Below are 20,625 nucleotides of genomic sequence, written 5' to 3'. Positions count from 1 at the left end.
CGAAAATCATAGTCGTGATTTCCACCTCCTGATCTCTAATCTCTGACTGCCGATTTTAACACGATTCTTCACAATTCACCTTGAAAATCTCCCCGCATATCTTTGACGGGGGCCAGAACCAAGACTGACTCCGTACTAGTATACTAGAGTATACTAGTCTAAGCAAGTCCCGTTCGCCTGGTAACCATCCCACGCCACTTCTACCTGAAGATCCATAGTGTTTTTCTCCCATTCCCTCTCGGGACTTTGTTACTATTACCTCCAATCATTTTTATCTTTTTCTTTTTGAGCTTTTGACTTTGACTTCCGAGCAATCATTCCTTTCTTTCCCCCTCGAACTTCAACCCCCCTTACGTTCTTTCACCTCCGCCCTCCCACCTTTTCCACGTTCCCGTCATGGCGATGGCCGCGCGGCCACAGACGCCCGTGCAGGATGCATATTCGGTTTCGAATGCTCATGACCCATCCGTCTTGAGTCGCGGATATGGTTCCCTGCGCACCTCCTCCCGACCAAACTCCTACGCAGGCAACAGTTCCTCCGCCTTCCACAGTCACGGCGCACTCGAACAATCGCAACCTCCTTATATCGGCCGATTCAGAGAGGAGCTCGATACAGCTAGTCACCGCAGCTCGATCGCGCTGGAAAACCCCGCTTCAAGCCTGCAACGATCGGTCTCTCAGGCTTCTCAGGCCCGTTCCACCACCCCTTCGCGACAGGGGACCTTGCGCAAAAAGGCCTCTTTGAGTAAGAAGGCGAGCTTACGGCGGAATGGGAGTCGCCGGTCTATGCGCGCGGGTAGTGTGAGGAGCTTGAGTCTCGGCGACCGCGAGAAGTATCACGACGGTTCAGAGGACATGAATAGTGCCTTTATGGTTCCTATCCCGACTACTGGGAACCCGACCGAAGTGCTGTCTACCCGCTTTCAAGGTACGTGGGGAGTTAAAGAGGGAAAATATATAACATTGAACACATGGGACTACAGCTAATTTGCGGTTTGCTTTGCTAGCTTGGCGTAAGATCTTGAAAGACTTGATTGTCTTTTTTAAGGAGGTACAGAAATCCTACGAGGCTCGTTCGAAACTCTTTTTGTCCGCTTCAAATGTGATCAACAACCAGTCAACCCCCGCTGGCCTCTTGCAGTCTGGTGGGCTTGCCGATGCGACGGGTATTCTGCGCGATTTCCATCGACAGGGTTATACTGAAGCCAATAAGGCTGTGGAGGTGGAGACGGAAGTCATTAGCCAATTGACTGGCCTTCGTAGTGATCTGCAGAAGAAGACGAAGGAAATCAAGAGTCTCTCGGGCGACTTCAAGAATACTGTTGAGAAGGAAATTGATGGCACGCGCAAGGCTGTGCGCAATTTACATGAGTCCCTGGGCCTGGTTGATACCGACCCCTCCGCGACATCAGGCAAGGGAGATCCTTTCTTGATGCGTCTGAACGTTGAGCGACAAGTCGAAAAGCAGATTGAGGAGGAGAACTACCTACACCGAGCTTTCTTGAACTTGGAGAACTCTGGTCGCGAGCTTGAGTCGATTGTTGTTAGCGAAATTCAGAAGGCTTACAATGCGTACGCTAGCATCCTGAAGCGCGAGGCTGATGAGGCATATGACACTGTTGAGAAGCTTCGCGTGGGTCCCATTTCAATGCCCCAAGACCATGAGTGGAACTCATTCGTAGCCGAGACGGAAGAGCTAGTTGATCCCCGGATTCCTCTGCGGAACGTGGAGAGCATCACCTACTCTGGTAAAGATCATCCTGCCGCGGCCGAAGTTCGCGCTGGTATGCTAGAGCGCAAGAGCAAGTATCTCAAGAGTTATACTCCAGGATGGTATGTGTTGTCGCCGACTCATCTACACGAGTTCAAGTCGGCAGACAGGGTCGCCTGGCAGACACCAGTCATGTCTCTGTATTTGCCCGAGCAAAAGCTGGGATCTCACTCAAACGAGGACTCGAGCTCTCACAAGTTTATGCTCAAGGGTCGTCAAACTGGTGCCATGCACCGAGGCCATTCTTGGGTCTTCCGCGCTGAATCCCACGAGACCATGATGTCTTGGTATGAAGATATCGAGAACCTGAGCAACAAGACCGGCGAAGCGCGAAATGCTTTTGTACGACATGCTTCCGTCCGAAGACACGTGCGTAGCGTGAGCGGCATGTCAACCAACAGCGAAGTTCTGGAAGATGATGAAGCCGATCAGACACCGTACTCTGCCGAGTCAGTCATTTATACTCAAGGACAACAGGAGCGTCCAATGTCCGCGACCCGTCAACCCGGCGGTGCTTTCCCAAGCGACGTCCAGATCGACCGAAACTTGCAGGAACCCTTATCACCCTCCAGTGGAGCTAGCTCCGGTGGCCGGGATATAATTGCAGCTGCATCAGCATACCCAGACGGTGACACTGCTGCGAGCAACTCTCGATTCTACAACCAGGCCCAAGACGATAGCCAATCTCAGCGTATTAACAGCGAGAGTCCCGCCAACCAGTCTCGGAATCGCATGAGTCGACATGACAGTTATTATGGCCAATGGATTGGACCTGCAGCGGTTGTTGCTAAGGAGAATGAGCAGCAGCAGCATCAGCCCGAGCCCACCCCAGTCGATGATCGAGAGATCCGATCCGATGGGGACCAGGCTTCGGTAGCGGCGATGTCCGGAGTTATCGGTGTCGCAGACCGCCGAGAGAACTCCGCTCCGCCCAATGTTGCTCGCCGTGAGAGTGTGTCTACGGCGCCAACCAACACCAATCAAACAGATTACACAAACAATACTCTGGCTACCTCCGTCGATGACGGCATTGTGAGCTCCGTTCCTGTTGAAGATGGATTCTTTAATGGAAGCGCAGGTGGCACAGCCAAAACTGGACCTGACATGTCCCGCTCCAGGCAGGAGAGACTGGATAGTGTGGTAGCCATTGATATGAAGATTCCTGGTCGTTACCCACCGACCAATGTGGCTGCATGAGTTAGCCACTTCCCCCTTCTTTTTTTCTTACTTTTCTTTTCATATTCGACATTTTAGAATTTTCGTTCTAAACCTTTCACACTTTCACTCAATTTTCTTATCTTTGACATTTTCAAGGCTTCCTCTTCTTTGAATCTTTTTCTTTCTTACCCTTGATTCCTTTCATTTTATTATTTTCTTTCTTTTTTACTCTGATCTATGGTTCGATCTATTACACCCCGATCTTGTCTATGATACATGTACAGACATCCTTCATCTCCCTTTAAACAGCACGTCCTAGCTTGCTTTTAGGCGTTTTGGTTCCTCTCGTTCCACTGGCCCACACATTGGCCGGCGTTCGTTCTGGGCGAGGCGCATTGTGGATTTTGTGTTTCCTCTCTCGTTTCCGTCCCTTTACACTTTCTATGTGACTTGTTCTATTTCTCCTTTTGGTCCTATCTTTCTTTCTTTTTTGATATCCGGAGTGTGGAGCACTCGTGCTTTCGTTGGAGAATATGGAATAGAATTGTGAATGAAGATCTAGTTTTAAGATCCATTTCTAGTATCTGGTATATCTTCCAAGGTTATGAACTATACCTTCCGAGTGTCCCGTAAGCCTGCTTAGTCTGTAAGCTTGTTAGCCTCGGCACGAGTCCGCCCAGGAAGTAAAGGGCGTGGCAATTGAACGCAGTAATGGAAATACACCAGTCATGCAGGTGGGTGACACTACGTAGGCTGGAACATGATAGATAGTCAGGTTTACAATGAAGGGATCCTTCGACATACGTAGATAGTGGAGATAGTATGTGATTGTGATTGTGATTGTGTGTTTTTCGTACCAATTCCTCTTTTTATACTGATCCTTTGCTTCATGAATTGGTGTGTATATGATCATGATTCTATGGTAATAATCCAATTTTCACAACTTGAGTCCTACTGTTTGATTCTGCCATCTCCTATACTTCAGTATACTATGGAAGTACATAACTTGTCCACTTCCTCACTATTTAGACCAGTTCACAGTTCACACTCTCTCCGCGAGGGCGGTGGGGCCGATGTGTTTTGAGCATCCCCAACACGCAGCCAAAACAACCATCTGGGCATGTCAAATCTTTCTCTTCTTTCTTTCTTCCACTTCCTCTCCCCGACCACATTTCTCGTACTACGTGAAACGCTCCCCACCACGCGATATTGTTCCAATCATGGGTGGGTTCATTTCTTTCTTGCACTGGCCGTGTTATTAAACCGTGATGCTGTTGTTGTTATTTTTTGCTATGATGAATACACTTACAACCACCCCCTCCTCTCTTCCCCCCCCCCCCCCCCCCCCCCCCAACTTGCCCCCCTGCGTATCTTGTAATACTCGATACTTCTTACTCTCACATCCCCTTGGTACATTCTCAGCTCCCCTCGGCCATTCCAGGCCTATTACCCAATCATCGTCCTGCTCGACCCCCAGAGTGTGAACCTTGACGCCTGATCCTTCTTTCTTCCCTTTCTCTTCCCCCCGCTTTCTCCTTCTCATCTTTTCTCTCTTATTTCCTCCCCCTCATCGTTTTCTTGTTCGCTGACCTGGTTAGCCGACATATACCGACCTTCCCAAGTAAGTGGCCTATTTCTACGCTTTCCTTTTGGTTTCCTTTGCATGATATCTTCCGTGTTCTTTCTATCTATTCTATGTAAATCTCTTTATCCTCTACATTCTATCCATCTTGCCATCTAATCCTCCATGGACTATTGTGTCGGGGGGGATGGTCAGTGCGGGGGCGGAAGCTCCTATCGAAGCACCCGTCATTCATGGAGCTTGAGATAGGAACAGGAACAAGGAGAGAATATCTTTCAGGAACAAGGGAAAGGGGGCCTGTGAGCAACCACAAAGAATGGGAGAGAAAGCATCAAAGCCACCTCTTTCAATTTGGTCAAAAATAGCTTGACTGGCGCAAAAGTGTGTGCGCAGCCCATGGGGACACCGTGCAAGCCTCTCCCGTGTCCCCCGGGGGGTCCTCGATTCGTGCTGTCTCAGCCAGTCACCTGACCCACCTCCGATCGCCCCGAAACTCCCTTCTCCACCCTGTAACCTGCAACCTGCAATCTGCTTCCCGTTCCTCTCTCTCTTACCTTTTGTTTCCACATTCCTTTCCCTTTTCGTGAACTTCTATTACCCCACCCTCCCGACCTCCTTCCTTCCATCCATCCTTCTATCCTACGCGCTATATCGCGAAAGCACCTTATCTTTTTTCTTCCCAATGTCTGGATACCCCGATTCTGACCGCATGCAGCGTGAGAGGTCTCGTTCGCCCCGTCGTCGTTCTTCTCGCAGTCCTCGTCGTAGTCGTCGCTCGTACACCCCGCGCAGTCGCTCTCGCAGTCGTGACGAGTACCGTCGCAGTGATCGCCGTTCGCGATCTCCTTTGAGTGCATCTGGTGCTGCTGGCTCGGGCTCTCCCTACGGTGGACGCAGTGGATACGCGCCGAACAGACCATTCGAGGATCGCTCCGTCAACAAAGAAAATATGATGCAATCAGTGCGCGACTCATCCCAGCAAGACCGCCGGGTCTATGTGGGCAATCTATCGTACGATGTCAAGTGGCATCATCTCAAAGACTTTATGAGACAGGGTGAGCAAGGATCTGATGCGAGAGGTGTATCTGGTGATGCGATGAAGAAATTTGGAAGACTGACTGGTGGTTCTTGGTTTGTCGTACAGCTGGAGAAGTTCTCTTTGCCGATGTATTACTTCTTCCGAATGGAATGTCGAAGGTGGGCGCCAATGCGTAGAGTGGCTGGTTCCTTTTCTACTCCCTGATTTTTTGTGGTTTTTTTTGTTTCTGGTTTCCTTGCATGGACTGTTGGGTTGACGGGCTGGGCCTGGTTGTCCGGATATTGTAGGGATGCGGGTAAGTTATGACTCAAGAATGGTTTTCCTTGAATCGCGGAATGGGACATAATGGGCTAACGCGCAATAGGATTGTGGAGTACGCTACGAGGGACCAAGCACAAAATGCGGTCAACAGTCTCAGTAACCAAAACCTCATGGGTCGTCTCGTTTACGTTCGCGAAGTATGGCTCCCATCTCCTACAGAACAAAGCCGTTGTTATCAAGGACCTTCGACTAATTATTTCCCTCTTTTCTCTTCGAACCAAAAGGACCGTGAAGCCGAGCCTCGATTCGTTGGTGGACCTCCTCGCGGCGACTTTCAAGGCGGGGGTGGTGGCCGCGGTGGCTTCGGTGGAGGTTTCGGCGGCGCCCCAGGTGGCGGTGCTCCTGGTCGTCAGCTATATGTGTCCAACGTTTGTTGTCCTCGGATTCCTGTTATACTAATTTTGGTAAACCAGGTCGTTAACAAATCATTGTATAGCTTCCTTTCAACGTGGGCTGGCAAGATTTGAAGGATCTTTTCCGCCAAGCGGGTAAGTGCCGAGCTGGCTTTTGAGCTTTGCAACTAAATATTTCCTTTCTATTCTTTTGATGAACGCTTTGGTGAATTGACTTGAACCCTTATCATTTAGCTCAGCAAGGAAATGTTATCCGCGCCGATGTGCACACCGATCCTACCGGTCGTCCTAAGGGATCCGGTATTGTTGCTTTTGAGCACCCCGACGATGCTCGCAATGCCATTGCTCAGTTCAACGGATATGAGTGGCAAGGCAGACCCCTCGAAGTTCGCGAAGATCGTTTTGCTGGCGGTAACGCTGGTTACGGTGGTGGTGGTGGCCGCGGCGGCTTCGGTGGTCCCGGTGGCCCCGGTGGTTTTGGCGGTCGTGGCGGTTTCGGTGGCCGTGGTGGCTTCGGTGGTGGTCGCGGTGGCTTTGGTGGTGGATTTGGCGGCCGTGGTGGTGGCTTCGGTGGTGGTGGTCCTGGCTTCGGAGCTGGTGGAGCTGGTGGAGCTGGTGGTGGTTACGACCATGTCCCTACCCCATCGGGACCCCCCAACCCCTTCACTGACTATGCCACTTCTGGCGGAGACAAGAGCGGCGTCATTTACGTGCGCAACGTGAGTCATCCAGAAGGCGCCTATGATACGAAGTGAATCTTTGACTAACAGAGGTTTTAGCTTCCCTGGTCTACCTGCAATGAGGATCTGATTGACCTCTTCTCCACCATCGGTAAGGTTGAGAAGGCTGAAATCCAGTACGAGCCTAACGGCCGCTCCCGCGGTACTGGTGTCGTCGAGTTTGATACTCCTGACACTGCTGAGACTTCCATTGGTAAGTGGTTACTACCTATTTCGAATGAGACCCCTCGTGAAGATTCATGTACTGATATCTTCCTGCAGCTAAGTTCACCGGTTACCAATATGGTGGTCGCCCCTTGGGCATCACCTTCGTCAAGTACCTGAACGCAGGAAACGCAGGAATTGCAGGAAATGCAGGAAACGCAGGAGACGCAGGGCACGCAGGGCCTGGCCCTGACATGATGGAGAGTGCAGAGCACCCAGAAGGCCTCACTCAAGACCAGATCATGTAATCCAATTTTGTTCCTGTAACAACACTTTGGAAGATCTGCGTTCTTAAGGGAGATTGGAGATTTTACTTTTTTCACAACTTTGTGTTCATCTTGTTCTCTGCTCATCTTTCGTTTCTTGCTTCTCCGATGATTCCCTATTCCCATCATGTTCGTTATTAAATTATTCAAGCTTCGGATTCTGCGTTGAAAAATGTCTGTGCTCAAGCACGTGCAGATCCCCGATCCACCAAATAAGCAACTTTACTTGAACTTCTTGACTTCTTCCCCGTACTCCATAGTCCACCATAAATTTCTCTCTTCTCAACCTCTCCACCGATCTCTAAAATAAACTTCAAAATGTCACCAATTACTCGTCTCCTCCCGAGGAAACAACTCGCATCTCTAAAACCAACCCCTCCAACCCGCTGCATCGCCGCATCCTCAATCCGACCTACCCGCCAAATAAAAACGCAACCACTCCGTTCACCCCGAACACCAACACCGACACCGATCTCAACCCTCCAAACAAGATCTTACCACTCCTCTCTTCACCCTTCCCTCCCGCCACATGCCTACACAAACAGCCAAATCGCCATCCTAGAAGCATCTCTCACCCACGTCCCAACACACGGTTTCACTCATGCATCCCTCACCCTCGGCGCCCGCGACGCAGGCTTCCTCGACGTAAGCGTCCAGCTCTTCCCGCGCGGCGAATTCGACCTCATCCTCTTCTACCTCGCCAGTCGTCGCGGACTTCTCCGCGCAAAGATAGAAAGCAGCGACTTCTTCCGCGAATTCGCCACGAAGAATGGTCTTGATGCGTCTTCTCTAGAGGGCAAGGACAAGGTAGACACTAAGATTAAAATGTTGATTCTGGAGCGTTTGCGCATGAACGAGGATATCCGTGATCAATGGCAAGATGTGAGTGTTTCCTTACTATTTATACTTCTACATACCTTTCTATCCTTCTACCCCGCTATGTTGGATGCTATTTATTGTTCCCATCTAACCTCGTTAATTTATTACTAGGCTCTTGCCCAGATGTCTTTACTCGGTAATATCCCTCTCTCGCTAGCAGAGCTACACGCCCTTTCGAACGATATTCTTAATCTGGCTGGTGATGAGTCCGTGGATGCGAGCTGGTACACGCGGCGCGCGGCCGTTGGTGCCATATATGCTAGTGCGGAGGTTGTTATGACTCGCGACCCGACGGGAGATATGAGTGAGACGGCGGAGTTTGTGGAGAGGAGATTTGAGGATCGGGATATTCTATCGAAGAAGGTAGAGGTTATTGGACAGTGTTTTTCTTTCTGGGGAAATACTGTGCTTGGTGTTGGGAGGAGTTATGGGTTGAAGGTTTAGGTTGGAATGAATCCAGTCTAGTCTAAGTCTGGACGAATTACTGGAGATTCCCGAGGTCTTTCTAGTTGTATTTTTAGGTTAGTGTGTATAGGTAGATAGTACTTTTGCTTGCATTATACGGAAAGATTCACAGATTATCTTGGCTTGGCTTAATTCCACTTCGGAGGGTTTCTTTGCGTGACTTTGTACATGTGTTTTATTCCTTGTTTGTGGTGGGCTCGTGTTTCGGTTCTTGGCCGTCTCCCCTTTCGCAGTCACGCAATTGGTATACATGGTGGCATCTTGCGCAAGCTGAGACGGGAAGGTAACTTAAACCTTGTATTAAAACTTAGCTTTATTTAGTCTTGATAGATAAGGCTGCATTTCTTTAAAGCTTACTCACTTGACTTCTTTTCTCTTTTTACGAGAACTTGGTATAAACTGCAGGTGACATTGATACACGTGCGGTCACAATGACAGTCCCTCAACAACGAAGGAAATGGTATCACATCAAATGGTTTGCGGATACAGATACCAAGGAAGAGAGAAAACTCATTTTAAAGCTGGACTTGTTGATTGTTCCGTATGCTTTTTTGGCCTATTGGACAAAATATATTGATCAGGCGAATATCAGTGAGTAGTCATGGAACTTCAAGTTGAAGGTTAAACATACAGTCCTGTATAAATAGAGCTAAAAAGTTATTAGACAATGCTTATGTCTCCGGTCTCAAGGAAGACTTAAATCTCCAGGGCAATGATCTGGTTCAGTTGCAGACCATGTATACTATTGGTGCTGTTCTGGGTCAGCTCCCATTCGCCTACTTGTTCACTAAGCTTCCTATGTCGTGGATTATTCCATTCATGGATGTAGCATGGGGTATATTTACCTTGGTGCAGTATCGAGCAAATTCATATGCTGAGTTAGCTGCGTATCGGTTTTTAGTTGGCTGGTTTGAGGTAAGTGTTTTCGTTCTTGAATAAATAAAGCTACGACTTATGTTCCTAACCCTGAAATTGGATAGGCGGCTTACTACCCTGGGATGCACTATATATTCGGTATGAACCTAAAAAAAGAACTCTACAACTGGAACAAAAAAGTTCACTAACAAATCATTTGAAGGCTCATGGTATCGAGGTGACGAAATCGCCCGTCGCGGAGGCTGCTTCTACGTTGGCCTCACACTAGGCACTTTAACAGCAAGTCTAATCCAAGCTGGCACCTCAAGCCGACTAGACGGAGTCAACGGCCTCGCAGGTTGGCGCTGGATGTACATTATCTGCGCAATAATCACAATACCCGTCGCAATACTCGGCTACTTCATTCTCCCGGGCACACCCGACAAACCCAACAAATATATCTTAAAAGAAGAGGACATAACTCTCGCAAAATCCCGCCTCGAACAAGCATCTCACAGCATAAAAGAAGAAAACGTATCCTGGCGCACCCTGCTCAATGTATCTCGAAACTGGAAATTCTACGCCCTCCTCTGGCTAAACATATTCTTCTGGAATGGAAGCATAAACACAACAACAGGCGGGTATCAGCTCTGGCTAAAGAGTCTAAACAAGTATTCTACCAGTCGTCTTAACGAGCTTGCGGCTATATCGCCGGGACTGGGTATATTCTATACGTTATTTGTGTGCTTTGCGTCTGATTTACTTCTCGGTCCGGCGTGGGCTATTACGCTTGCACATGTGTGGAATATTATTGGGTTGGTTATACTTGTTGTTTGGGATGTGCCGGAGGGGGCGCTTTGGTTTGCGTTTTTGACTACTTACTCTGCTGTTGCGATGTCTAGTGTGCTTTATGGATGGATTAATAGTTCATTGAGGACTTCGCCGGTTGAAAGGGCTGTTACGCTTGTTATTGTTAATCTTGTTGCACAGTCTACGACGGCTTGGACGCCGTTGTTGGTTTTTAAGACTGTTGAGGGGCCGAGGTTTACGAAGGGGTATTCTTTTGTTCTTGGGAATGCGATCTGCTTGATTGTGCTTGCACATGTTTATCAGTTTATTGTTTCGAGGAAAGAGTAAGTTTTCTTTATTTCTTGAGGAGTTACTTTTTGGAATAATGCTGACTTGGAGGTTTACTAGGAGGTTGAATGCTCGTGGGAGTGTTGGGAATGAGAGTGGTGATGAATCGAGTCATCTTGAATCTGGGGTTGAAGAGAATAAAGTGACCGCGAAAGATTGATCGAGTTGACTGGGACGTATACTACCATGTTGTCTATTTCACTCTGTGATACTAAGTTGATTTCTCCAATGCATATAAGATTGGAAAATATAGCTGCGGCAATGATTTGGAAAATATTAGTAGTATCAACTACTCCAGAGTCTAGGTAAGGAATAATAGACCATCAAGTTTCTATCCATACCCCCATAGATAAAAGCTAAGAATCTATGTACACAAAGATGACAATTGTTGATATTACTGTTGGTAGTTTATTTTACAGCCGTTTAACCCAATCGTGCCGTCGAACGGGAGAAGAGTCACGCCATCGCAACTCCGATGATGACACCAATTTATTGCCCCTCACTTTCAACCTTATTCGTCCCCAGTCATAATAGTACTGGCAATCATAGCACCGGATAGTTTAATGCATGGCAGGGGTGTGATGGTCGATAATGCGGGTTTTGGAGAGGGGGTACAGCCAGCTTCGAGTCGCGCTCTATGTGGGGACGATTGCGTATATATGCAGAGCCCAATCTATGTAATCTTTGTAATCTACTTAATATTCTTCTTCAAGTTTAAGCTCCGTCTGTGGAGTAAATTCATTCGGTGTTGATCCGATGACTTTGTCAAACGGGCATTATTATGGCGTGAGAAATACATCCGATAGGCAGATATCTACAATGACGTGCGATCATAGATAAATTCTCTCAGAGCTCTTAAAGGGAACAATCAGATAAAACATTGCATTGAATTACCAGCTTTTTTTAACTTGCGTAGAGACTCAAAAATTTAATTCAAAGTCTTCAATCACAAGCTCATAGCCATGGGAGACGCAAATGTTTCAAAGGGACCTGAGGGTCAAACAAATGGCAATGGCAGGAAACACATTTTGATCAATGCATTTGACATGTCGACCGTGGGACATTTGTCTCCGGGCCAGTGGAAGGTAAGCTTTTGAGATTCATCCTACAGGTAAATAATGCTAACAGACACAGAACCCAAAGGACAAGTCTGCAACAAAACGCAACCTCGAGTATTGGATCGAGCTAGCAAAGCTACTTGAGAGAGGAGGTATCAATGCTTTGTTTCTAGCAGATACCACAGGTGGGCATGATACCTATGAGGGAAAGCTTGACGAATGTATTCGACGAGCTGCACAATGGCCAGTTACCGATCCAACCATTGTAAGTGATCACCAGCGCATGAAATAATACAATAGCTAATATCATTTCCTTCGAAGCCCATCTCCGCAATGGCTGCCGTCACTAAGAATCTGGCCTTTGGTATCACGGCTTCGACCTCCTTTGAACAACCATTCCTCTTAGCAAAGCGTTTCTCTACACTTGATCATTTGACCAATGGTCGTTTGGGATGGAACATCGTCACCTCATACAAGAAGGCAGCTTTCAAAGCTATCGGAATTGATACCCCCATTGAGCACGATCAGCGATATGCCCAGGCAGATGAATATCTCCGGGTACTCTATAAGTATGTTCCCCCTATATCAAAGAAATTAGTAACTTAGAAACTAACCGCTTCCAGACTATGGAATGGTTCCTGGGCCTCAGATGCCCTCTCCCCAGACCCAGAGAAGGACTCCTACATCAACCCCGATAAAGTCAGGGAAATCAACCACAAAGGAGAGTTCTTCTCCCTAAGCACACGCCACATAGTCGACCCCTCACCCCAAAGAACACCCTTCCTCTTCCAAGCCGGCACCTCCCCCGCCGGCTCAGCATTCGCCTCAACGCACGCCGAAGCAATCTTTGTCTCCTCCCACTCCCCCGAAATCCTGAAACCCAAGATCCAAAACATCCGCAAGCTAGCCGCGGAGAATGGTCGAGATCCGAGCTCCATTAAATTCTTTGGAACGTTCACGCCCATAGTAGGACGCACAGATGAGGAGGCCCAGGAAAAGTACGAGGAGGTAAAGAAACATGCTTCTGTTATCGGGGGATTAGTTCTGTTCAGTGGGTGGACGGGTATTGATATTTCGAAGATCCCGTTGGATCAGGAGATTACAGCTGCGGACTCCTTGGAGGCAGGGAAGGTGACTAGTTTGCTTGATTCATTGGTGAAGACTAGTAAGGATGTGCCGAAATGGACGCCGCGGGTTGTTGCTGAGAAGGCTGCTATTGGGGGGTTGGGGCCTTTGTCAATTGGGAGTCCTGAGACCGTTGCTGATGAGATGGAGAGGTGGATTCGAGAGGCGGATCTCGATGGGTTTAATATTGGGTATGTTACTACGCCGGGGACTTTTGAGGATCTGATTGATCTCCTTATTCCTGAGCTGAGGCGGAGGGGTCTTTATCCTGAGCTTCCGTCTGAGGACGACGAGCCTCTTACGGCCCGGGAGAAGATCTTTGGGAAGGGACAGAAGGAACTAAGGAGTGATCATATTGGTACTCGGTATAACTATGATGTTTATCAGGAGGAGGAGCCATATGTTGCTGATAAATAGTCGTGAGGTCTAATCTCCCTTGTTCAGGATTTGGACAGGTTCCATTTCAATGAACAGATTTAGCTTTACCATAACATAGTAGTTGGTTAAAAGGCGGAAAGAGGCGTAGACTATATGTAGATGTGACATAAGTCGTCACTCCCAATAATACAAGCGATAGAATCAAAGTTTGAATGAAAAGATCTATGGTTCCAGCAAAAAAGGGGATTATGGTTGGACTATAGACAATATATGTATAATGGGAGGCTTGTAACGCCTAATGCAAAGAAACATCCTGTAACGCCTTCTCTACACTCACAGGAGCAGAGTATGCATTTTTCTCTTCTCCATCTCCCACTTTAGAATCAAGTTCATTCGGGGGAGAGGCGGGCGACACAAGAAGAGTGGGAGATGTGGGAGAGGTGGGTGAAAAGGGATCTCGGTCAGGATGTTCGCCGTTGCTGTTCCCATCAGCCAACACAGGATAGCCGTCCTGCGACTCTGGTATTGTCTTTGAGATCGGAGGAATGACAGTTTCTGTAACGATGGCCATTTCGGCATCGTCTTCTCTCTGTGTACTCCCGTTACTAGTCCTACTCTCTAGAGAGTCGGTAGCGGTATGCGCCTTGCCACGGCCCGAACGGCGCGTTTTTGGCGGGAGAGGCTTCGCGCCATGCTTCCCAATTGGTATTCCTGGTGGGAGGGGGATTGTGGCTGTTGAAGGTGGGGGAACAGGGCGATGGTGGCTGGAGGGTATATTGGCAGAAACGGAGCGACGAGGTGGGGGTAGAGCGGGTGGAGGGTTTGATGCGGAGCGGCGGGCATGAGTGGGGATTGGGGGAATGAGGTGGGACGTTGTTGTGGAGTTGCGGCGTTCAGGATCATCCGTCTGGGGCGCAGAGGTAGATACACCTGAAACTGGGGTGGTGGATGTAGGCGTTGGAGCAGTATGTGTTGATGTGGGACTAACTCCAACCTCCACGCCTTCCGGAATGGTTGCGCTATTACGGTCACTGCTTGTACCGGCGGAGTGCTGCTGTTCATCTTCATCCATGGCAAGACGGCGACCACGCCATCGGCGGGCCTTGGGTGGCTCAGGCCTGATCTTTGGTGGTCGAATGGTCGGTCCATCTTTGCGGCTGGGTGTAATAATACCTGGTTTTTCATGCTGGGTTGCAACAGCCTGGACACTTAGCGAAGATGAGGTGGCAGGCTCAAGGTTCATGCCGAGACGCGAGATTGTGCTGAGTTTACGGCGAGATTCTGGAGCCTCTGAGGAGCCACGCGAGTCCATTCTTGTTGGTGATGCTGCACCTGGTGAGTCTGGAATGGTGCTTGCACGGGATAGTGATCGAGTCAGGTCGATTGGCTCTTCAATGTCAATCGGTGACTCTTGTTGAACAGTCTCCTCAAGCACTGTATCAATACTGGCCGTTACTGGCTGGGTAGGTGCCTCTTGTGCAGGAGCTGCCTCGGTTTCTACATCGCGAAGCCAATCCACAGTGGCACATCGAGCGACAAGTCGTCGAGTAGTTTCATCAACGTCCTCAAAATGAAGGATCTTCTCCTGTTCAGTCTCATTGCCATACGAGACTTGACCACGCACGAGAATGTTGAGCAGTCTCCGCAATTCCTCTCGCTTGTAATGTGGGGGAAGTCTTAGCTGAGTATGTGCTAGGAGTGGATATAAAACTCGCAAATAAGTATGCCGAAGTGCGGTTGCTTCCTCCGGTAGATCGAACAAGTTGCGGATCAAAATGTCTACCAGGACATGCAGATCATTGGTGAAGAAGTACTCATAAGTACTTGGGGTTGTAAATATCAAGTAGAGCAACTTCAAGGTGAGTAGCTGCAGTGATGTTTCCGCTATTTCATTATCAGTCAATGCATTTGATCAACGACGGTTGAGTTAGGCAACATACCTTCTCGGTTAATAAGCAGAATTATATTCTCTCCAAAAGTCTTGTATAAACCGCCATGTACAGACAAAACCTTGATGACTTTGTTGGTCAGCTTGCTTGAAGTGACCGGACCATCTACAGGATCATGAGCCGAGATCATAAATTGCTCATTCAATACCAGCTATTGCAGCGCGTCAGATTTTATCCAAAACACTAATAGAAACGCAAATGGCAACTCACTAGGACACGAATAACAGGATAATGATACGGATCCGTAACATCATACGCTAGATCCTCGATGATATCAAATAAACATCGAATAAAGTCGTCATCAACAAGCACTGCAATCTCAATTATCAATTATCAGTCCGACATAACAGATCCTCCAAAAGACGTACCTAAGTCTTCAATCTTGACTCGTTGAATCCTAGACATTTCATACAGCAAATCCATTAAGATCCGATGTAGATCCGCACTGCCATCCATTTCCCCCTTCCTCAAAGCCTGAATCAACTCAAGTAGCTTAGCAAAGACACCCTCCTCATTCATCATCTGCAGCGCTACTTCATTCTGCCGACCGTCGAAGAGCAAGAACGATGCGATAAGATGTAATGTATTCGGCTCATCTTCCTAAATAGCATATTGCCGCATCAGCACAAATCCAAGAATATACCCAAGAGATTGAATTGCAGGCGCCCTATTTTCCCTACCTGCAAGAGACCGTAGATGATCTGTCGACGAACATAATCACCGTGTGCGGAGAAGATGCTCGACGCAAAGAGCTTATACGAGCACTGCGAGACATCCCACTCCGACCGAAGGAACTCATCTAAACCGTATCACAAAACAATCAGTCATAGTTCTTATAGGGCGACAGACAGTGGCGCAACGCGATGAAGGCGGGGAGTGTGGAGGGCGAACCGATCGGAGGAGGAAAGAAAAGGGAAAGAAAGGGAATAATCACCTTTGTACTGCGTTGTGAAGCCCAGATATTCCCTCAGCGCATCATCGATAAGGTCTTCGGAGTCGGCAGGTTTGGAGACGATCGCTTCGAGTTCTGTATCGTGTTAATTGCGGTCTTCGTTCCGTGACGATCGTCAACAAGTCCGAGTGGAAGGGATCGCGCATCAAGCACATGCCATGCAGATTGATTGGAACTTACCATTCCAGAACTGCTCGGGCTCCGAGACCTCGTGCTCCATTTCCCGAGCGAGATCTGCTTCTTCGCGCGTTGTCGAGAGCACTCATCCCGGTTTCCCTGGGAGATTGGAGATGCGGAATGTTGGTGTGTTAGAGGCGGGGCGAGTGGCCGGGGCTAAGTTAAGCTAACCCACTACATTTCCAAGGCGAGATACGTAATGAATCCACCCACTAAGCAATTTATAGAGAAGGTCTACACTAGCAATGCAACAATACTGTACAGGTGGCTACACGGGTTTTTGGTATTTTAATTGGGTATTTAGGAGGAAGCCTTTTACAGACAAAAACAATATATGCATTTTTGGGGCTGGTATCATGATGCAAAACGAAACATTAATTAAACAAAAAATCAATTCGGACGTTGGAATGGGTGTGCTTCGGTGTTCCTGTTGAGTATTGGTTAGCTGTTGTCGTATAAATTGTAACGTAGATGAACACTTACAAAACATATTTATCAAGATCCACTACAGTTGGATCGCTGAAGAGCAGGTAGAAGTACTTCAATGTCTCTGCCAACCAGAATGATTCCATGCTATCCTTCTGTGCTGGCTTGAGGGACATGACGTCCGAGATAGCGGCGTTGGCTAGTTCGGTTCGGCTATGCTTCGTGATAGCTTCGAACATCTTCCAGCCCTTACGACGCCAGATCTCGTCGCCTGTTAATCGGTACATGATGAAAACCGACTCGATCGCTTCAGGTCTGAGTAAGTATTCCGATGAAGGAATGCTAACCATCCCAGTTGGCAGGTGGTAGTCGCGGTCAGTCTGTGACAAGGGGCCCGGTGAAGAGACACGAGGCGCGTCTCGGTCTTCCAGATCTCCAGATCCACCTGTGGGCGATGCTGGTCTCGGAATGGTAGAGCTTACTGCAACACGGCCAACAGCGAATGAGTCTCGCTTGTTAAGAGGGTCTTTGTCGTGGGGATTCAATGAACCGGGCATGGGGAAAGGAACAGCCATGCCGCTATCAGCGATATCTTGTGGTTTCCAATCACTGTTCATCTTGACACGCTGTCCATATGTGCTCTCGCCACTGCGATATTGGGCTGCAGCTGCGGAGTCGCGGACATGACCAAACTGGGTAATCTCAGCGTCATATCGTGCTTGATCCCATTCGCAGGTCTTGTCCTTGGTACAAGGTAGTACACGGAATCGTTCTGGCATGATGCCTGTGGTAGTGGACTCGTATGCCCACACGCAACCATCAGTGAGTTTGGCTGCAAGTTCCATGTCTCCGGGGATACCGAAGGCCTTGGCTCCAACAGCGACCATACCTCCAACAAAGCAGGTCAGATGGTGGCTCTCATGGATTAAGCTGGTCGAAATATCCAGGTTCTTCCTTCCCAGCTCCAGAGTGGAAGTCGATGCCATGAAACGGATATCGCGCTCACCCTTGATCATGGGTCTGAAGAGAAGGTTCTTGCGGGCAGCGTCAATGGCCTTCTTGTACATTGATTTATACTGATCGTTCGCACCACCCAGCAGGAGATACTCCTTTGGCAAGTACTCATATGTTGAATCGGCCATTCCTCCCATGGTATACTTGTTTTCACGGTATGAAGTTGGCATTAGCAAGCCGCTGTTACAGTTGTAATCTTGTTCCAGCTGGGCTTCGGTATCTAATGTTGTAGGGCCCGAGTGGTAGTTGGCGGGCTCGGACTGTGAGAAGTCATCAGAGACATCTCGAGACATCAAGTTCATGTAACTATTCACATCCGTAGGCGCACTATAGTGCTTGCGTGGCACAGTCTTGCTTTCGGTACTGTTTTTCGTTTCACTTGGTGTGTTCAAGTAAGTGTCCGGCTCGGAGCGAGCCTCCTCCTTTGAAGGGCTACCGACCCCACGGTTTACCTGTTGAGTAGGCTTGTATTTAGCACAGCCCTGTGCATTGACGCGCATAGGCCACAAGCCTGGAATGGTGGTCTCGTCTTGAAGCTGCTCCAGCTCGTTTGTGATACGTGCAATGGCATCATAATACTTGTCTTCTTGGGTCAATTGAGCCAATCGAGTGAATTCCAGAGATAAAGATCCAAGTTCGGCAAGTGCAGCCTTTCCTGAGGCTCTGTGACGTCGGACAGCATGGTCCCTGGGGAAATATTGTCAGTTCATCATCGAGAATCACCACTTGTAAAGGATAAGTGTAACTTACGGAGTCCAGCGGTAGTAAAGCACCGGCATGCGATTGGGTGTATCAAAAGCACCAATCAAGACCTCAGCAAGCTCCTGAGCCTTCTCCAATAGTTCAGGATATCGTTGTCCAGAAATATCATAGGCGCCCAGTAAACCGCCCAGGTATCGAATAACTGTCTCAAAAACGGGGATATCTTCACGAGCAGAAGTTTTGAAATCGATCTTCTTCACAGCATCCACCGCTTCAGCGAACTCCTCCTTCAAATCCATAATATACAAGGTGTCGAGCGCATCCACTAATGTCGCACCCCATCCATTGAAAGGATCCTCAAAGCCCCCAGTCAAAGGCTTGAGCTCATCGTGGCCCATCGCAGCCTTTTTATACGCAAGCCAAGCACGCTTAAACTCCGCTCGAATGGTGCTGAGTTGCTGCATGCGCTCCTGCTTATCGACAGACGACTCATCCTTGAACTTAGCCTGCAGTTTGCTTATGGATGTGGCCCGATCCTTCGGTAGCTTGATTAACTGAGCCGCTGGTACTGGGAATCGCTCTGGGAACTTCTTCCAATGGGCAGGTGTGGTTCCGGGTTCAGTGAGCTTAGCCGACGATCTACCAGCGCCCCCGGTATCTAGCTCCTCAGCGAGATAAGCTGGGTTCGTCTCGTCAATGACTGAAGACCCCTTATCCGAGCTCAATGTCTGGTCCTGATTCCCACCAGACCCAGGACTAGTATATTTGGAGCTCTTATCCTCACCAATGGTGCTCTTACTAGAGCTATATCCATCATCGTTGGTCTTGCCATTATTGTTGTTATAATTGTACGAGCTCGAGCCCGAATCAGAACCCGAGCCAGAAGACTCCTTCTCATTCCCCTTCGACGGCGTTATTGAGATACCGGGTGCCTTATTATCCGCCGCTGGCCTTGAGCCATACGATTCAAGATCCGGCTTCGCAGGCGCAAATCTACTCGCACCATCTTCCAACACGGGTTTCGTAGGCGGCTGATTCGTGCCGGCTTGAGGGTCTGGCCTCGGATACTCCGGTGACCCGGAATTAGGCTTAGGAGCTTGTGTGGAAGGTTTAACAACTGTTGCGTCGGACCATTCGCGCGATCGGGCGAAATGCAGAAAAGCAAGGACAAACGCCGCGGCGAAAACGAGGAGGACTCTGTAGCGGCGCGCGCGAAACATAGTGGGTCGTCACCCCCTCACGGTATAGCCGGGGTGTACTTGAAGAAAAGGAGGGACTGGAGGGTAAGTGGGGGGAGGGAAGAAGAAAAAGAGAAAAAAAAACCCCAAGATAAAGAATAGAAGAAGGGGAGGAATTCTGAATTGAAGTTTGGAAGAATCGAGACCCTTGTCTCGTGACTCCACTAAACAATGCGCAGAGCGATCCACATGTGATGGGTCAAGAACCCATAGGCGGAGGATGAATCATGGATATTATTGGGGAGATCAGAAAAACCATGCCCGAACTAGTAGCTAGGGCCGACTGGGAGATTAATTCGTTCTATTTATACGACTCATAGACTTGTGTCTATGCAGGTTTAGGGGGGGGGGGGGGGTTAAATGTCCTCAGACTATAGTAGGGAGAGGGGAAGGAAATAATATTGACGTGTTGAAGTGTTCAAATCAAGTTTAAATAGTGTACATAGCTTTACATATATCCCAAGCCACTAAATAATGTACCTCCCGAGGTTCTAACTTACCGACAGAACCTTGGGAGGGGGAATCGCCTATTTAAGCCCCCAACTCTGTTCTCGACCCTTTGCCAAGTAGCGAAGTCCCAATGGTCAACCTCCAGATGTCCACTTACTCACTTTCGGGGGCCACAAGGAAAGGAAAGAGGGGGACGAAGCAAGCCAAGGATTCTTGATACTTGATTCTTCATACGAAACCCAATCATAACCCCAGCACTACTAGCTCTGTTAGGCTGTTCATTTTCAAGTTTTTGCTCCGTTTGTTTTTCTCTTTCCCCCTGGGTTCGAGTATTGGGGGATCAGCAAGGGTCCGGAGGATCGACCTATCATAGTGTGGGGTTTTGG

The 20,625-nt window shown here is 48.6% G+C and overlaps 7 protein-coding genes across 7 annotated transcripts; 5 read left to right on the top strand and 2 right to left on the bottom strand.

Annotated features, from left to right (window-relative positions):
* Positions 1–396: 396 nt before the first annotated feature.
* On the top strand, positions 397–2,968 carry N7478_006438 (SLM1 family PH domain-containing protein; the record flags this gene model as incomplete). Its single annotated transcript, XM_056922652.1, has 2 exons — positions 397–928; positions 1,008–2,968. The coding sequence occupies 2 exons, from the start codon at positions 397–399 to the stop codon at positions 2,966–2,968; spliced, it is 2,493 nt and encodes an 830-aa protein (XP_056780689.1).
* A 2,225-nt stretch (positions 2,969–5,193) lies between these two features.
* On the top strand, positions 5,194–7,416 carry N7478_006437 (uncharacterized protein; the record flags this gene model as incomplete). Its single annotated transcript, XM_056922651.1, has 8 exons — positions 5,194–5,566; positions 5,656–5,708; positions 5,838–5,845; positions 5,915–6,239; positions 6,308–6,359; positions 6,459–6,943; positions 7,004–7,157; positions 7,226–7,416. 8 exons carry the CDS (start codon positions 5,194–5,196, stop codon positions 7,414–7,416), a joined length of 1,641 nt encoding a protein of 546 aa, XP_056780688.1.
* A 336-nt stretch (positions 7,417–7,752) lies between these two features.
* On the top strand, positions 7,753–8,757 carry N7478_006436 (uncharacterized protein; the record flags this gene model as incomplete). Its single annotated transcript, XM_056922650.1, has 2 exons — positions 7,753–8,316; positions 8,425–8,757. 2 exons carry the CDS (start codon positions 7,753–7,755, stop codon positions 8,755–8,757), a joined length of 897 nt encoding a protein of 298 aa, XP_056780687.1.
* A 452-nt stretch (positions 8,758–9,209) lies between these two features.
* Positions 9,210–10,930, top strand: N7478_006435 (putative MFS transporter Seo1; the record flags this gene model as incomplete). The annotated part of the gene is made up of 6 exons (XM_056922649.1): positions 9,210–9,369; positions 9,443–9,613; positions 9,680–9,693; positions 9,759–9,792; positions 9,857–10,766; positions 10,831–10,930. 6 exons carry the CDS (start codon positions 9,210–9,212, stop codon positions 10,928–10,930), a joined length of 1,389 nt encoding a protein of 462 aa, XP_056780686.1.
* Positions 10,931–11,732: 802 nt separating this feature from the next.
* Positions 11,733–13,370, top strand: N7478_006434 (xenobiotic compound monooxygenase, DszA family; the record flags this gene model as incomplete). The annotated part of the gene is made up of 4 exons (XM_056922648.1): positions 11,733–11,855; positions 11,905–12,093; positions 12,150–12,397; positions 12,452–13,370. The coding sequence occupies 4 exons, from the start codon at positions 11,733–11,735 to the stop codon at positions 13,368–13,370; spliced, it is 1,479 nt and encodes a 492-aa protein (XP_056780685.1).
* Positions 13,371–13,626: 256 nt separating this feature from the next.
* Positions 13,627–16,452, bottom strand: N7478_006433 (DUF2013 domain-containing protein; the record flags this gene model as incomplete). Its single annotated transcript, XM_056922647.1, has 7 exons — positions 13,627–15,215; positions 15,272–15,431; positions 15,491–15,591; positions 15,649–15,880; positions 15,961–16,079; positions 16,215–16,307; positions 16,413–16,452. The coding sequence occupies 7 exons, from the start codon at positions 16,450–16,452 to the stop codon at positions 13,627–13,629; spliced, it is 2,334 nt and encodes a 777-aa protein (XP_056780684.1).
* A 347-nt stretch (positions 16,453–16,799) lies between these two features.
* Positions 16,800–19,771, bottom strand: N7478_006432 (class I alpha-mannosidase 1A; the record flags this gene model as incomplete). Its single annotated transcript, XM_056922646.1, has 3 exons — positions 16,800–16,836; positions 16,893–18,536; positions 18,600–19,771. The coding sequence occupies 3 exons, from the start codon at positions 19,769–19,771 to the stop codon at positions 16,800–16,802; spliced, it is 2,853 nt and encodes a 950-aa protein (XP_056780683.1).
* Between the last annotated feature and the right edge of the window lie 854 nt (positions 19,772–20,625).

The sequence above is a fragment of the Penicillium angulare genome (genome assembly GCF_028827245.1).
Source record: "Penicillium angulare strain IBT 27051 chromosome Unknown utg000004l_segment0_segment0, whole genome shotgun sequence".
NCBI lineage: Eukaryota > Fungi > Ascomycota > Eurotiomycetes > Eurotiales > Aspergillaceae > Penicillium > Penicillium angulare.
The sequence above is the reverse complement of the archived record's forward strand: the minus strand, read 5'-3'. Positions and strand labels throughout refer to the sequence as shown.